The sequence below is a fragment of the Panthera uncia genome (assembly GCF_023721935.1).
Source record: "Panthera uncia isolate 11264 chromosome A1 unlocalized genomic scaffold, Puncia_PCG_1.0 HiC_scaffold_17, whole genome shotgun sequence".
Taxonomy (NCBI): domain Eukaryota; kingdom Metazoa; phylum Chordata; class Mammalia; order Carnivora; family Felidae; genus Panthera; species Panthera uncia.
In genome coordinates, this window is record NW_026057577.1 from 121,527,285 (window position 1) to 121,545,612 (window position 18,328).

At 37.9% G+C, this 18,328-nt stretch overlaps 1 protein-coding gene across 2 annotated transcripts in view; it reads left to right on the forward strand.

The window, feature by feature from the left end:
• C9 (complement C9) overlaps positions 1 to 18,328 on the forward strand; it is a 53,583-nt gene that overhangs the window by 32,869 nt on the left and 2,386 nt on the right. For both annotated transcript variants that reach the window (XM_049648757.1, XM_049648758.1), the window contains exons 7-9: positions 3,863 to 4,103; positions 6,955 to 7,080; positions 8,803 to 8,981. In XM_049648757.1, the coding sequence (XP_049504714.1) occupies positions 3,863 to 4,103; positions 6,955 to 7,080; positions 8,803 to 8,981 (546 nt within the window). The remainder of the gene's footprint in view (positions 1 to 3,862; positions 4,104 to 6,954; positions 7,081 to 8,802; positions 8,982 to 18,328) is intronic.

Genomic DNA, 18,328 nt, shown 5'->3' on the forward strand with positions numbered 1-18,328 from the left:
AGTATACGGGGGTGAGATGTTTGGTGGTGACGAACAGAGAACAAGCGTATTTAGAATTCAGAGCATACCTTTGGACTGAGATTGTGGTAATAGACTGTTCAATTTATGCTATCTTCAGAATTACAATGAAGAATCATACTGAGGAATTTTGGTAATTTACTGCAATGCCCTACACTGATGGCTATGTACTTACTATGAAGTGTCTCTAAAGTAATGATGCCATGAAATTATACACGTAGCATATGAAACTTGTCTGCTTCCTCTGTAATCACACCTTTAGTTTGAAGCTTTGCAAATGTGTTTGTTTTTTAATATTTAATCCCAATTTAGAATTTTGTTTCATCCCCTTTGAAATAAATATAGAATATACTTTCTGTAATCAGTATGATGCTGGTAAAATGTTCCTTCTTCATTTTCTGATAACACACTTATTTAGATACCCGCTCCTCCTTTAAAAAATAATAATAATTCACTCTTAGTACTTTGCTCAATCATTATAATTGTTTTGTATGGGTCTGTACATTGTCTCTATATTAACATGCATACCCATCCAAAGTATGTAGTTGGAAAATCCTTTAAGTCATGCAGAAAATATTTAATGTGGATTTCCTATGTGGCCAGGCACTGTTCCAGGTACTTAGGATACATTTGTGAACCAAACTGGAAAAGATTCCGGTCCTCATGGAACTGAAAGTTCATCACAGAGAGATAGATAAAACAAACATAAGCACAAAATAGCAAACCACATAGTATTTAGAAAGTGTTAAGTGCTATGGAATAAAGTGAAAAGTAGAGTAACAGAAGGGAAATCAGGAGTGCTGGGAAAATGGCAGTATTAAAAAGAAAGCTCAAGGAAATCTGAGTGAAGATTTGAAGGAGAGGAAATAACCAAATAGTCATATTTGGGATGATGCACCTGGCAAAAGGAACTGTTAGAGACGAGCCTGTCAGGTGGGAGCATATCTGTCCATTGGCCCAGAGTGAACCAGAAGGAGAATAAGTTAGAAAGGTTACCCTGAACCAGGTCATGAAATTTAGCTTTTTCTCTGAGTGGTATGGGAGGTCACTAGAATTATTTTTTAATAGAAGATTGACATACTCTAATATAATTTAAATGATAAGAAATATGAGAGTTAAGAGCAAAAGCAAGATTTGTTGAAAGCTATTGTAAGAATCCAGGTGAGTGATGATGGACACAAGTGTAGAGTCAAGCATGACTCTAAGGTTTTTCACCTGAGCAACTGGAAAGATGAAGTTGCTACCAAACGAGATAGATGGGGCACCTGGGTGGCTCAGTCAGTTAAGTGTCCCATTCTTGATTTGACTCTGGTCATGATCTTATGGTTTGTGAGATCAAGCTCCATGTTGGGCTCTGTGCTGACAGCATGGAGCCTGCTTGGAATTTTCTCTCTCTCTCAAAATAAATGACTACACATTTTGTAAAAAAAGAGAGAGAGAGAGAGAGAGAGAGAGAAGATCCAACACTAAACTCAAGGAACATCAATAGAAAGAGGAAGAAGCAGCGGAGGACAGCAAGATGTGGCAGGTATAATGCCCTAGAACCTCACTACTCAAAGGGTGGTCCATGGGTCAACAACATCAGCACCACTGGGAAGCTGGAACCTCAGCCTCTAAGCCAGACCTGCTGAATCAGAATTGCATTTTAACAAGATTCTACAGGTGATGTGTTCGCACTTTACAGCTTGAGAAGAACTGCCCTAGGAGATAAGAAAAGAAACTATCAAGGAGAAAGGAGTAATGAGCTGTGCCAAATGTGCTAATATGTCAAAGAAGAGGGACTAAAAAGTAATTGCTACCGGCTTTATCACTGTGAAGGTCACTGGTGACCTTGACAAGAGAAGTTTTGTTGAAGTAGCGAGGAGAGCTGAATGACTGGATTAGATTTAAGAGAAAATGGGGAGAGAGGAATTGAAAACAGCCAGTACAGAGAGTTTTTTAAATGAATTTCGCTTTTAATAAGGACAAAGAAATGGGTAGCAAATCATTAGACAAGTGAGGTCAAGAGATTTTGACACAGAAGGAACAACTTTATGTTTGGATGGAAATGATCTAATATCTACCTCTAAAATAAGTGGGGCCAAAGAACATAACGTCTTTCTGACAAGTTATACTCCTAATTTAGCAACAACGAAAAGGAATCCAAATATGTTTTGTGCATCCTTGAGACTCCACTGAGAATTATGATGGAGGTCATCAGGAGAACTCATATGATTTATTGTATATGGAGTAAGTTTCTTTAAGATTTTTGTTGAAGACTGAATCACCGACCATCACATGGAGTGAAGTTATACACTGTGAACAACTGTGCTTCCAGAACACAGAAAGTTTGGTGTGATGTTCATATATACCAAGCTATACTTTTAAAAGCTAATAATATGCTTTAAAGCTCTATGCAATCAACATGTGTCAACCACTACTCTAGAAGAACCTTAAACGAACCATCTACAAAACCATAGGTGTCAATTATAGTTTAGTTTTGGCTGGGACAGTCTATGGTTTTCTCTTGGAAATTTAAGCCATCATCTCTGGGAATGATTAACTGTTCACCTATTTAGGTCTTAAAATATTGTCCACCTTATTATTACCAAAAATTGAGTGGGGTGTCTGGGTGACTCAGTAAGTTAAGCGTCTGACTCTTGATTTCTGCCCAGGTCATGGTAGCATCATTCATGATATCAAGCCCTGTGTTGGGCTCTATGTTGACAGTGTGGAGCCTACTTGAGATTCTCTCCCTCTCTGTCTCTGTCTCTGTCTCTGTCTCTGTCTCTCTCTCTCTCTCTCAGAATAAATAAATAAACTTAAAAAAAAATTGAAAGTACATAGTAGAAGGAGCAGGGAGACCTGAAGCCTACATTTATAGGACCAATCACTGCACAGTCTATTTTTGTGATTTGGGGCAAATAACTTGATACCTTTGGATCAGACTTTCTTGGTCTGCAAAATGAGATTGGGCTGCATACATAATGTCTACTTTTTCTTTCATTGCCAACATTCTAAAATCAACTTAATGAGGTATAATTTATAAGCAAAAACACAAATATTTTAAGCCTATAGCTCCATGAGTTTTGACTATTGTAGGTATCCATCCGTGTAACCACCTCCTCATACAAGATATAGAACGTTTCCACCACCTCAAGAAAATTCCATCATGCCCTTTTTCAGCCACTCCCTTACTGCCTGAGAGGCAAGCTCTCCAGATTTCTCTGACTGTAGCTTAATTTCACCTGTTCTAGAACTTCATATGAGTGAAATCACATAGTACATACTCTTTTGTGCTTGACTTTTTTCATTCAGAGTACTATTTTTAAGATTTGTTTATATTATTGCATGTATCAGTAGTTTGTTTCCTTTTTATTGCAAACTGGTATTCCTTTGTGTGAACATACCACAATTTGTTTATCAATCTTCTGTTGGTGGACATTTGAGTTGTTTCCAGTTTTAAGCTATTCTGACTAAAGCTGCTATGAAAGTCTTGTATGGATCTTTTTGTGGGCTATTTTCTCATTGACCGTAGGTCAATATGTAGAAGTGAAATTGCTGGCCATAGGGTAAATGTGTGTTTACTTTTATAAGAAACTGCTAGGCAGTTCTCCAGGGGGATTAGACCATTCTACATTCCCACCGGCAGTGTTTGAGAGCCCCCGTGCTGCACACTTTCATCAACAGCTGGGACTAACAGCATTCTGAGTTTGCCACCCTACTGGGTTAAAGTATCTATGGTCACCAAAACAAAACCAACAAACACAAATTATTGCCTGGGGAAATCCTAAATTTTGTGATTTTTAACTTTGAAATAATGGCTACTAAACTCATATTTATTTTCTTCTGCCCTACAACAAAGGAAAAAGTGTTCCTGCATGTGAAGGGAGTAATTCATCTGGGAAGATTTACGATGAGAAGTCGGGATGTCATGCTGACAACAACTTTCTTGGAGGACATAAAAGCTCTGCCACCTACCTACGCAAAGGGGGAATATTTTGCATTTTTGGAAACCTACGGAACCCACTACAGTAGCTCTGGGTCTCTAGGAGGACTCTATGAACTAATATATGTTTTGGATAAAGCAGCCATGGAAGAGAAAGGTACACCTAGAAACAGAGCTCTTACCTCTAAAGCTGTTTTAACCAATCATTATTCCTGTTGCTAACCTCTTTCAATGATTAAAGGCTTTCAAATAAATTCCTATACACTGCTTCTTTGAGAGAACTCTCTCTCTCTGCCCTTTGGCATCAAAATCCTGTTGAAACAGCAAATAGCAAATTGACTTCTAGACCTCAAACACGATGACTTGATCATGAACTTGATCACGATGGCTTGATCATGACTTGATCAGCAGCACTACTACAAAATGCACAAAATTATACTGCAGTTTAAGATCAGTTGGCGACGATGCTTTGAGTGGAATACTACTTAAAAAGTAGAAAAAGTACAAGAGACATAATTCACATCATCTATTTCTTAATCGATAAATGGGTTCCATTACATGTTTGTCAATACTTTTCCAAAGGACTCTTGAGCATTGGAAGGGAAATAGTGTTCTAAATTTTCTCTGAGGGAGGAGGGAGAAAGTAATATTAAGATGTAAATCTAATGTCTTAAAGCAAAGGTGGAAAATTAGTTTTACCTCATAGAATGACAAGTTTAATCATATGGTGGTAGTTGAATTGACTCCACATTGAGCAGATGTCTGATCACACTTGAAGTTATGGGAAAGAAGGCCATGGTTGATCATCAATGTCTGCCATGGGTTCAGGAAAGGCCTATGTACTACATAATTACCATACTGGCCTAAAGGTTTCATCTAAGCCTTTTAAGAATAAAGTGCATGCAAAGTGACTGTGTTGATAAGTTTTAATTACTCATTTCATGGGAAATTGTGGCTAGTTATAATATTCCTTACAGAGGAGATAGATGCCAGCATATCTCCTTTGCCCTCAAATGTTTTCAGTGTGTCTCTTAGGGAGGGAAGTGTTGCCAAAAAACGTTTCCGTGGCTCTTTCTCTTAGCCTCTGTCTGTTTCAAGTGAAGAATTGGATATGGCTATGAGCTTACAGCCGGACACTGTCCTCACGGTTTGTAAACATTTTAGAGATGAAACAACTATGAATAGCCAGAACTAACTGCTCTTGATACCTCAGTCTAGTCTTGAGTGGGTAGAGGCGCTGCCAGGAGAAATGGAATATGAAGTTGTTTGACTTGTACTGCCTCACAGGGCTATATCCTGTGAGACAGCGTAATGAAGCCTCCTGAGTCCTGTCCGGCAGGCTATTTTGATAAATATCACATGGGCAAGGGGCACAAGAGGACTGTGTCTTGAGTGACCTGAAAATCAGAAGAGAAAGGCTCAGCAACGGTGATCAAAACACAAGGAACACTTCAGGCTAAGAGTTGCCTTGGTGAAAAAGCTCCATGAGCTAAAATCTTTAATCTTGGGTAACTCAGACCTACTCACTTAAATTTACTTATCGTCTGACCTTAGTAGACAAGGATCATTAGGTCAATCCTTTGAAAAGGAAGTCATCCTTCTTGCTTCTTCATTGGCAATACCTGAGGACCAAACCACGTCCTACACCTAGATTTGGGATGTCCAGACCCTGTCTGGACAAGAAAAGACCCACAGCTGAGGCAGAAAATCTAAGCTCATTGGGATCACTTAGATATTTTCATACCCATCTTCGGAATCAAAGTCTTTATGCTTCCTAGGTTAAAGTTGGAAATCTAGTATTCTGGATTCCTTGCATGGCCTTCCATTTTTATCCTCCGTCTTCCTTTCATAGGGAAATCCACCTGATATTTTTCAAGTTCTCACTGGTTGTGGGTACACAAAAAATATTTGCTGAATAAATGAATGCTTAAATGTCCCCAGATCCCTACTTCTATATTTTACTATGAAACCCTGGGACTAACTTCACTTCTCCCTTTCCTTTTTCACAAAGCATTTGTGTGTGTGTGTGTGTGTGTGTGTGTGTGTGTGTGTTCTGAAATGATAAATAAGACTGAAAACTGACATGGTCAATGAACTGAGGCAGTTTACCCTTGTAATAAAATAATCATTTTCTCTGCTAAATAGATAATAAAGTATATACTTGAATTAAATATTAGGATTTTTCTTCCTAGTAACTGTAGTATCCACACACCAGTGAGTCAGCTTCCAAAACTGATGTCTACTAAGTAGCATTCATAGGACCAAAGCAAAGTTGTCGCATGTATAAGCCATCTGCTCAAAGCAATGAACTCACTACCTTAATGAACAGAGTCTTCCAAAGAGGAATCGGAGATGTTGATGCATCCCACAACCAAATTATGAAGTCAATACAGAGAAGTGCTTAACAGCCAGACAACTCTGGTTCATATGGTAACTTGGTTAATTGCTGAATCCCACTGGCAGGTAACTTATCTGCTCTGTCGTTCCATATCCTCGTCTGTAAAATGAGGATAATAGAACTTACCTTGAAAGGTTAATGTGAGGATTAAATTAATTGATGCTTGGAAAGATTTTGGGTATATGATGAGTATTCAATATATGTTAGACATCAAAGTCTGTCTCCCATGATGTTAGAAGTAAAGGACTTTACTGTAACTGCCCTATTCTGAGTGATGTCTCTTTTAAACAAGAAGTAAATTTATATGTCCTTTGTTAGTAAGTTGACGAGCAAATTCAAAAGGAGGCCACTAGATTCTAATATTATCCATTCATCAGTTGATGGACTTTTAGGCTCTTTCCATAATTTGGCTATTGTTGAAAGTGCTGTTATAAACATTGGGGTACAAGTGCCCTATGCATCAAAGCAGAGCAGATATGACCTTGCATTTGAGTTCAGTAATAATGTCTAGGAATCCGAGTATGTTTCTTACAAAATAGCACAATTGAAATGTATTTATTGAAGTAATTTAGACATTATTTAATGATTTTCAACTAAATACATTAAACAGGTGTTGAAATAAGGGATGTACAGAGATGCCTCGGGTTTAGTTTGGATGCTTCTCTGAATGCTGGAGCTGAACTCACAGGAAAGATCAATAAAAACGATTGTTTAAAGAGGGGTGAAGGTGGAACTGGTAAGTATGGCCTACCTCACTAGTTTAAAAAAAAGGAGGAGGTGTTGTCAATGAACACTGCCCCGTCACTATGAACTCTCTTTATTGTCCATCCTCTTTACTAAGCAAACAAACAAATAAAACCTTTGAGTGATTTAAAACTTTTATTTTGACAGTGGTATGAACACAAGTACCCATGGACATGTATTCATTGGAAACATCATTGCTCAGGCCACACAGTGTGCCGCTCTCGGAAAGGCACTTACACTGTAGTCTTTGTAGATTTGCACATTTATCCTGGCAATGGTAGAAGGCCAATGGTAGAAAACGTCTTCAGCAAAAATCTCCTTTCCCCCCCTAATCTTAGCAAAGTTTCTGAATAGGCTAGTGGCATACTGTATGTGACCATAAACAGAAGAGAAGACTGAAACCACTTCCCTAATTCAGCCTTCTTCCTGGCTCAAAACCCCTAATCTGCCTTCGTCCAATGAGTCAAAAGGTATAAACTTCCAGTTATAAGATAAATAAGTGCTGGAGATGTAATGTACAACCTGATGACTGTAGCTAACAGTGCCGTGTGATATACTGGAAAGTTGCTAAGAGAGCAGAAACTAAAAGTTTTCGGCCCAGGAAAAGATAAATTTTTTGTAGCTGTACGAGGTGATGCAGGTGGTAATCATTTTGTGATATATGTGTATGGCAAAGCATTCTTTCTAAGTAGACCTTAAACTTTTACAGTGTGTCAATTATATCTCAATAAAACTGGGGGTGGGGGGGAAGTAATCCCAACCCATCCTTAACATTCAACTAGTGCATAACTTTTTTAAAAACATAAATATCTTTAGTATAAATGTTGCTTGTGTTGTTAATACTTAGCAGATTTACAAGCATGAGATAGTGCTGGAGTGCTCAATTTTTACTCTAATCAGAAATCCCTGAGAATATTTTTGGACATACAAATGCTTGAGACTTCCCTTTAGAGAAGCAGCTGATAGTGGGGAGGCAGAGAGAGGAAAGCCTAGTATTTTTAAAAGCATACCCACCACTAACGTGTGGCCATGATAAGAAACCACTGATGAGTGCAAAAAAAAAAAAAAAAAATTGAACTTGCCATCGAAAGTCCTAATTTCAATATTTGACCCTCAGTCTAGTCTTAGGCTAGTCACTCCACCTCTCTGAGTCTCAGTTTTCTCATCTATAAAAATGAAAAAAGATAAACAAAAATCTTCTTGAAATTCCTTCCAGCTCAAAAAATTTACAACTCTATAAGATTCACAAAAGTGTGTTAAAAGTCTGGAGAGAGAAACTGAAGGAGAGATGAGTAGGAATTTAGGATGGAAAAAAATTTTGTTTTTCACCTGATTCTTTTTTACACTCTCTGATTTTTTTGGTAATATTAAATTAGTTTGAAGCAAAGTTATATAAAATGTAATTATGAAGTAAGTCTGAAAACAAAAAATTTCTAGTACATCCCAAAAGTCACGTTTAGTTCCCACGTAGGCATGGGCATAAGTGATGAATTTGGAATCACCAATGTATCTAAATCATCATTTTTTTTTTAAGACAACTGGAGTCTACAATTGGCTACTAATAAAACCTGCTCTTGGAGATTTTGGGTGAAAAAATTATATAAGTAAAATTCAATAAATATATTAGACTATACTTTTTGAAAAGGCTCAATAAATGTTGATCAAATGTCACAGAACTATAAATGTTTCACTTATATCCTCTTTCTCTTCTCAGTAAACATCACTAGTGATAACCTTATAGATGATGTTATTTCACTCATAAGAGGAGGAACCCAAAAATATGCATATGAGCTGAAAGAGAAGCTTCTCAAAGGAGCCAAAACGGTTGATATGACTGACTTTGTAAATTGGGCCACTTCCTTAAATGATTCTCCAGTGCTCATAAGTCAAAAAGTAAGGGATGTTTATTTTCTTTTTTTTTTTCCTATTATATAAGGTCCAATGAAAATTTTTATTTATTTATTTTTAAAGGTAATAATTTATTTTTATTTACATGCATATAATCATAAGCTTTTTATTTTTTTATTTTTTTAATATGAAATTTATTGTCAAATTGGTTTCCATACAACACCCAGTGCTCATTCTAACAGGTGCCCTCCTCAATGCCCATGACTCACTTTCCCTTCTTCCCCAGCCCCCATCAACCCTCAGTTTATTCTCAGTATTTAAGAGTCTCTTAAGGTTTGCCTCCTTCCCTCTCTGTAACTTTTTTCCCCCCTTCTCCTCCCCGCCCTGGTCTTCTGTTGAGTTTCTCAGGATCCACATATGAGTGAAAACATATGGTATGTCTTTCTCTGTATAACTTATTTCACTTATTTCACTTAGCACAACACTTTCCAGTTCCATCCACATTGCTACAAAAGGCCAGATTTCATTCTTTCTCATTGCCAAGTAGTATTCCATTGTATATATAAACCACATCTTCTTTATCCATTCATCAGTTGATGGACTTTTAGGCTCTTTCCATAATTTGGCTATTGTTGAAAGTGCTGTTATAAACATTGGGGTACAAGTGCCTCTATGCATCAGCACTCCTGTATCCCTTGGGTAAATTCCTAGCAGTGCTATTGCTGGGTCATAGGGTAGGTCTATTTTTAATTTTCTGAGGAACCTCCACACTGTTTTCCAGAGCGGCTGCACCAGTTTGCATTCCCACCAACAGTGCAAGAGGGTTCCCGTTTCTCCACATCCTCGCCAGCATCTATAGTCTCCTGATTTGTTCATTTTGGCCACTCTGACTGGCGTGAGGTGGTATCTCAGTGTTGTTTTGATTTGTATTTCCGTGATGAGGAGTGACATTGAGCATCTTTTCATGTGCCTGTTGGCCATCTGGATGTCTTCTTTAGAGAAGTGTCCATTCATGTGTTCTGCCCATTTCTTCACTGGATTATTTGTTTTTCAGGTGTGGAGTTTGGTGAGTTCTTTATAGATTTTGGATACTAGCCCTTTGTCCAATATGTCATTTGCTTGCAAGAATCGTTTCCCATTCCATCGATTGCCTTGTTGGTTGTTTCCTTTGCAGTGCAGAAGCTTTTTATCTTCGTGAAGTCCTTCATTTTTGCTTTTAATTCCCTTGCCTTTGCAGATGTGTCAAGTAAGAAATTGCTGCAGTGGAGGTCAGAGAGGTGTTTTCCTGCTTTATCCTCTGGGGTTTTGATGGTTTCCTGTCTCACATTCAGGTCCTTCATCCATTTTCAGTTTATTTTCGTGAATGGTGTAAGAAAGTGGTCTAGTTTCAGGAATGTTTATTTTCAAATAGAAGACTTTAAAATTTTCTTATTAAATGTAACCATTGGTTCAGATGAACGGTTAACTTCTTCTGAAAGAGATGTGAGCATTCAAATGCACTCCTATGTCATCCCTGGAAAGAAGTGTGACATAGAGGAAAGGCATGATGTGTGGCATCACACCAGCCCAGGATGAGTTCAGCTCTCTGTCCTTCTCTAAATGTGTAAAGTTTTCTGACCTCTGCAATGCTAAATTCTCCAGGGCTTCACGTTTATTTTGAGGATTTAATAAGATTGCTTGTGTAGAGGGGCGCCTGGGTGGCGCAGTCGGTTAAGCGTCCGACTTCAGCCAGGTCACGATCTCGCGGTCCGTGAGTTCGAGCCCCGCGTCAGGCTCTGGGCTGATGGCTCGGAGCCTGGAGCCTGTTTCCGATTCTGTGTCTCCCTCTCTCTCTGCCCCTCCCCCGTTCATGCTCTGTCTCTCTCTGTCCCAAAAATAAAAAAAAAATAAAAAAATAAAAAAAAAAAAACGTTGAAAAAAAAAAAAAAAAGATTGCTTGTGTAGAGCCTGTAGCACAGACTGGCACCAAATAGGTGCCCAAGAATTGTTAGTTCCCTTCCATCTGCCCCTGGTTGTCCCTTGCCATCAGGTGGCATCATACCACCACTTCCAACACAGGAAAATCTTTAAGGGCCTTCATGAAAGGGAAGTGCATGAGGTCTCAGAAAATAAGACCAAAGGTGAGCGGTTCTTATGGTCCAGAAATTCCTTCTTTTTTGTATCTTGATTATAGTCTTGAGTTTATAAACCCATTAGTACTTATTTCTAGGGGAAACACACTGCATTGTAATCATAAAGATATAAATGCCAGTGTCATTTAGCCCCATCATTCTTCTCCCCAAACTAACTAAAAAGAGTAAGTGTTTTCCTTTATTCCATATTTGTTTTCCTACTTCCCTTTATAGCTTTCCATTTTCCCTGTGTGTTATAAAATTTTCCCTCAGGTCAAGTTATCTTTTACCTCAATTTCAGTTTGATTAACTTGAGTTACAGTCAAGTTGGCATTTTGATAGGACTAGTTATTAGAGATTTTTGTCACTTCATCCCATTTTATTGTCTTTAAAGAATGAGGGAAGCTACCAAAACCATCTCATTTATGAGAGGGAAGAAGTCGGAAACTGGAAAATTGTAGTCTTTTCCTTTTAGATTGCAGAAATCTAGCCATTCATAAATGTGCTGACATATCTATGAAACTTCAAATATTTTGCCCCACAGGTGGGGCAAAAAGGGAGAAAAAGTTGGCCAAATTTGTATGTCTATATGTGAAATTAAAGCCAGAAGAGATCCTTTTTGTTTTATTATGTTTAAATAATATTTATTTGAAATAATAATTATTTGAAACTCAATAAAAATAGATCTGCCAGAAAATCTTAAATAAGAATTAATTTGGAAGATGTTTACATCCAGATGGACACAAATTGTCTTGTTTTCTCATCTCTAAATTCAGCTGTCCTTGTATGGATCCAAACTTGTTCCCTGATCTTTATCATAGTCCAGTGTATTCTAGAGCCAATTTAAAGAATCTCAAGTAAATAAAGCATCTGCTGAAGATTTACTACTAGATTTACCAGAACTATTCAAAGACCTTCATTAACTCTATGGGACAGTCCTGCTGGCTGGATGCAAAGTATAGTTTATCCTATTTTCAAGGGCAACTATTGACTCCAGATATTTATTTATTTATTTATTTATTTATTTATTTATATATAAATAAATGGGGGGGAGTGCAGAGGGAGAGAGAGAATCTCAAGCAGGTTCCACACCCAGCATAGAGCCCAACCCAGGGCTCAATCTCATGACCATGAGGTCATAACCTGAGCTGAAATCAAGACTCAGACACAACCAACTGAGCCACCCAGGTGCCCTGACCTCCAGATTTTTAGATTAGTAGGCATTCCATCTAAAATACCTGTATAACCTTCTTTATTCATACATGGGAAGCCTGGACTTTTCAGATCAATATTCTACCTAAGAAAATGGCAACTATAGTGAGTCACCCAGCAACCACTTTTTAAAATTTATCTTCTTGTAGATAAAGTTCAGAAAACAGTTAAAATATTGTGTTCTTTATCGACTTTGCATGACTTTTAAATCCCTAAAGAGATATGAGATATAGTGTGGTTTGACCTTGAAATAGATTCCAAGTTATTTTGATTTTATAAATGCAGTAGAAGTGTTTTTTTTGTTTGTTTGTTTGTTTGTTTTTTTTTTTTTTTTTGGTTAGTTAGAAGCTATTCCATGAGGTAATTAAGCAATCTATAATCACTAATTAATTCTTTGGTAAGTTGAAGCATTCTATTGTCTATGGATGACACCTTCAAACATCAGGGATAGTCTTAAGAATTGATCCTTCTATTTAACTATTTAAAGAATTGGTGAAACCTCTTGCCACCCACACTCCCCACCACACTAAACTATTAACTGGCTTATGTTTAATCCTCTGAGCAAATGAAATCCATTATCTAGATATTTATGTTGCAAACAGTTTATCTTGGAGAAAACACTGGGAGGTTATATTACTCTAAAGAATTTCACACAGATTTTCTAAGTAAAGCAGTTATATATAACACAACACAACATAACAGCATAATTTATTTTTCCACACTAAACTAAGAAAAAATAAAATAAAAAATAAAGTAACTATGGCCATGCTCTATGAAGTAGAACCTCATGGCTCTGATTCTCCATTTGTCCGTGTGCTTCAGCAGACCCCAAACCTCTGTTTGAGGAATGTGTTGACCCAGCCCAAGAATTTTTTCTCAGCCCTTCTTCAGGCAGAGGAGAAAGAGCCTCACTTTCAGTATTCGCTTTTGTCAGAGTCTTCAACTTTCATGAAAGTATATTATTTCTATTTCCAGCTGGCCTGAATGTTAACACAACATTTCTACATTTTATCTCAACAGAATAGCTGAACTTTGGTTTCTTCTTAAGCTTACCACTACAAACTAGTTATAAAAATGTCAGTTGAGGAAATTACATTTATTAATGATTGCCTGAGAGATATAAAGTTTATTATTTCCTCTAAAGCAATAGCAGCAGAGATCAGTATAGCTAGCATGTAGCAAATTGGCTTCCTGTAAAGTTTTGTTTTTGCCAAGTTATATAACTCACTGCTTTATTTACTAAAAGGATGTTACATAATACAGTGTCTCCTTTATGAGCACTCATGGGAGATATTACTCTTTAAACTCAGTTTCATGGATCATTTTGTTTCTCTTGTGAACGACGTAAATATTTCTTAAATGCATGTGACCATTAAATTCAGTTGTCTTACTTAGTGCACTAGAAAATATCCCCAAATTTGTGACCCACCTCATGCCAATGGGTCAGTCCTCCTAGCATGAATTTTGTGTTGCCTTTGCCTTCATCTTGCCTTTTATCCTCCATCCTCCCTCTCTTGTTTCCCTTAACCAATCTTATGCACCCACATGTCAAGCTATATTGAGCACTTTCTGGAACAACCTAGGTAATAATGAATCATTTACCTGCCATTTTTGTTGTGCAACTCTTCGCAGTGAGGCATCGGATGTTAAAGAGCATAAGTATTTCAAGGACCTGTAGTCACGGTGCTCTGTGTTGTCCTCATTACAGTTATAAAGATGTAGTGAAAGTCAGTCCTAACTCACTTGTATAGGGATAAAAATAACACTCATATGGGGCGCCTGGGTGGCTCAGTCAGTTAAGCCTCCAACTCTTGATTTCAGCTCAGGTCATGATCTCATGGTTTGCGGGCTTGAGATCCACATAGTGCTCTGCGTTGACAATGCAGGAGTCTGCTTGGGATTCTCTCTCTGTATATATAAGAAACTTCAATTTACTTCATTTTATTTATTATTTTTTAATGTACTTCATTTTTAAACTATATTTCAATTTATTTGTATGTTAGCATGTTTCATGACTACAAATAGTAGAAAGATACAATTAGCTAGTGTAGGAGACAAAGGAGAACTGTTCTCTTAACTAATGGAAAGCCAAAGTTTATCAGAAAAAGACACTTCACCAAGTACATTTTCATTGTTCTTTGTCTTCTTGAGGGAGTTTTGCCCCCAGGGTTTGAGGCTTCTCTGAAATTATGGTCATTACATGACCTTCCTCTTTATCTCTTTGAACACTTTGTTTATGCATTTCTTCCACATTGTCGTTTCCCCATGACCCTCTCTTCCTGTATCTCAGATTATCTGGCCTTGACTTTCCTTTAAAAGGTAAAACAAGATGAATGTCTTTTCCCAAAAATCAAAATAACTCTGCCACATGCTTATGTTGTTCATGCCAATGTGGCAATGTCTGTAAGAGGCTACTTTCTTCCAAATAAATATAACATAGTTAAAATCTAAATCCTATATACTAATTTATAAAAGAGTGTGCTCGTGAACATTTGCATTGACTGTGGAAGTTCTTGGTATATTCTGGATATAAGCCTAGTCTCACTTAAAGGTATTATAAAAGGTTTTTTTTTCATTTGAGGACCTTCACCTTTCAATGATATTTTTTGTAACAGATGTTCTCCTTTTTGCTTTTTATTTGGAAATAATTTTAGACTTACTGTAAATGGCATAAATAGTACAGACAGTAAACCTGCAAAAATAGCACAGAGTTCACATGCACCCTATAACCTACAGCCCCTGATGTTAACAACCTACACAACCATCGTGCAGTTAATCAAAATAAGAAAATTAGCATTGTCTAACCTACAGAGCTTATTTAAAATTCACCAGTTTTTCCCCTAATATCTTTTATCTGTTCCAAGATCCAATCAAGATCCCACACTGCAACTAGTTGTAACGGCCCCTTAGTCTCCTCGATTCTGGGACAGTTTCTCAGACTTTTCTCATCTTTCAGGACCTTGACATTTTTTGATGAGTCAGCTGTTATGTCAAACGTCCCTCAATTTAGGCTTAGAGAAGATTGAGGTTATCCATTTGGAAAGATACCACAGAAGTGACGTTGTGTCCTTCTCAGTACATCATATCAGGAATTATAATGTTGTTTTTTTTTTTTTTATTTTGACATAGTCAAATATATATGTATTTCCTTTCATTATAGTTAGTGCCATTATGTCCTGTTTAAAATCTTTCCCTACTTCAAGGTCTTGAAGATGCTGCCCTATATATTTTCTTGCAGGAGCTTTATTGTTTTGCTTTTACTTTTTGATCTACAATAAAACCAGATTTGTTTTTCTGTGAGTGACATAACCTTTGAAGTGACCTTTTAAGAAATCTCCTATGAATATCTCATTGTCCAAGAACAATTTCTATCATTGATTATATCTATTAAAATCAAATATCAGTCTACTCTCAAAGTGCTATGACTTTTTACTTAGATGATTTTAAGATCTACTCCATTATCTTTGTTTTTTTAGTAGTTTTACCCTGATATGGCTATGTGTGAAAAGAAAAAATTATAGCCTTGCTCTTCATTAATGGGGTACCTCTGTATCTTCCACTGGCTTGTTTTACTCTCAGCCATTAACTCTTCAAATATTGCTTCTTAAATATTCTCTCCTTCTGGGACTCAAATTATATGGATCTTTTCTCTTCTCCCCCTATCCATTTTTACTATTATTACTTTAGAGAGAGAGTGGGAGAGACATAGAGCTCCAGCATGGAGCCCAATGTGAGGCTTGATCCCACAATTCTGGGATCATGACCTGAGTCAGAATCAAGAGTCAGATGCTTAACTGACTGAGCCACCCAGTCACCCTGTCTTTTATGTTTCCTACCTTCTTTCTGTATTTCCCAATCTTTTATCACTTTATGCTTCATTGTCAGTATTTTCTCCTTACCTATATTCTAATTCATTAATTTTGCTTCTGTTGTATCACAGCTTCTATTTAACCAGTCCATAAACTGGCATATTAATGCCAACTTTTTTTTTTTTTTTAACATTTATTCATTTTTGAGAGACAGAGAGAGACAGAGCATGAGTGTGGAGGGGCAGAGAGAGAGGGAGACACAGGATCTGAAGCAGGCTCCAGGCTCTGAGCTGTCAGCACAGAGCACGGTGGGGGGCTTGAACTCACAAACCGTGAGATCATGACCTGAGCAGAAGTCAGAAGCTTAACCGACTGAGCCACCCAGGCACCCCCAAAATGTTTATTTATTTATTTTGAGACAGAGAATGAGCAAGGGTGGGAGAGACAAGAGAGAGAGGGAGACACAGAATCCAAAGCAGGCTCCAGGCTCTGAGCTGTCAGCACAGAGCCCGATGTAGGGCTCGAACCCATGAACCTCAAAACGGTGACCTGAGCTGAAGTCAGATGCTTAACTGACCGAGCCACCCAGGTACCCCTAATATCAACTTATAATATCTCTATTTGTTTATTTTTCCCAAGTCCTCTGTTTTAAAAAGTAACTTCTGGTTTTCTGCCATAATTGCTGATCTTCTCCCTTATGGCCCGACTCATGTAAACATAGCGCTTCAAAAGTCTGTCTGGTAGATCAAATCTTGTCATCCTCACAGCTCTGCTTTAGCTTCTAGGGTTTCTACTGGTTCTTGTTCATGTCACCTTGTTTCCTTGTGTACCTAGTTATTTTTATTGGGCGCTGAATATTACACTTTAAAAATTCTTCTAGGAGTAGCGTGAGGCCTTAGAATGATTTTCTTTTCTTCCAAAGAAAATATATGTTTACATCTGGAAAGCTTCTGGGGTTACAATGATTCAAGATTTTTTTTAATGCGAACCAGACTGCAGTCTCTGCAAGGCCACCCACTTCTGGCTCCCTCTCACTTCCAGGACTGTAGGGCTTTGGGTCCCAACCCAAAGCATGGCTTCTTTTCCTTTGCTGTCCCTGAATACCAACCTTTCCCCCCACCCCCACCAGCCCAGTGATGTGCTCCTTTACCTCAGTCCCTCTGCAGCCTGTTCCCAAATTAGGCAAATGTGTCAAAAGGGGACTGTGGCCCAAAAATACTAAGCTCACCTCCCTGAATTTCCACCTCCTCCCAGAACGTAGCCGAATATGTATTACCTCATTAACTCTCCAGGGCCTTCAAGCAGATTTTTAATTTTGGTTTTATTTGTCATTGTCCTCAGAGAAAAAAAGTTCAGTTGACATTATTCAATCCATCATTACCCACATGTAGTATTTTTGTTTTAATCTCTTTCTTGAGTCTTTGGATTCCAGTTCCTTTTAAATTTGTAGCCTCCTGTTTCAAAGTGCTATGCCACACAAGGACCTCAGTTTCTAATGATTTATTTACTCAAAGAAGTCTTTGAGTCACACAACTGAATTTGCTGATATAGACACCTTCTACATATGTTATGGCTTTTCCACCATAAGAATTTTGTTGTTGTTGTTGTTGTTGTTGTTGTTGTTTTAGAGAGAGAGCTAGCGAGTGGGGGAGAGGGGCAGAGGTAGAGAAAGAGAGAATCACAAGCAGGTTCCAGGCTCAGCGCAGAGCCTGAGACAGGTCTCAATCCCAGGACCCTGGGATGCTCAACTGAGTGAGCCACCCAGGCACCCCACCACCATAGCGACATTTCAAATTCTGTATGACTGGAATGCTCCTCTTTCTGTCCCAGCACCTCAAATCTCAGCAGAAGGGTCATTTTTCTCAGGAAAGCCCTTCCAAGCTTCCTCGATTCAGTTGTAGCAACTATGTATTTGACCCCAGGAATTTATGCAGAAGAAACCATATTACTTCATTTTCTTTAATTCTAATTAAATTTCGTATTGAGATTCCATCCCTTCCTACTGCTGGAAAATTCATCCTTTAATCATTTGTTGGATGGGGTTCAGGGAGGTCTTATTGCCCAGATCAATACAAGAACCCTGATGCTTCAGTTGGGAAACTGGGAACATATGTATATATTTAATCCACGGTGGTCACCCTAATAACCTCATTGTTCAAACTCACACGTTCCCTTGAAGTCAAGTGGTTCCAAGCCTTCTATGCCAAGATTGTACATGGGAGTTCCTGGCAAAACTGGATCCCTAGTCCTTGATATGGAC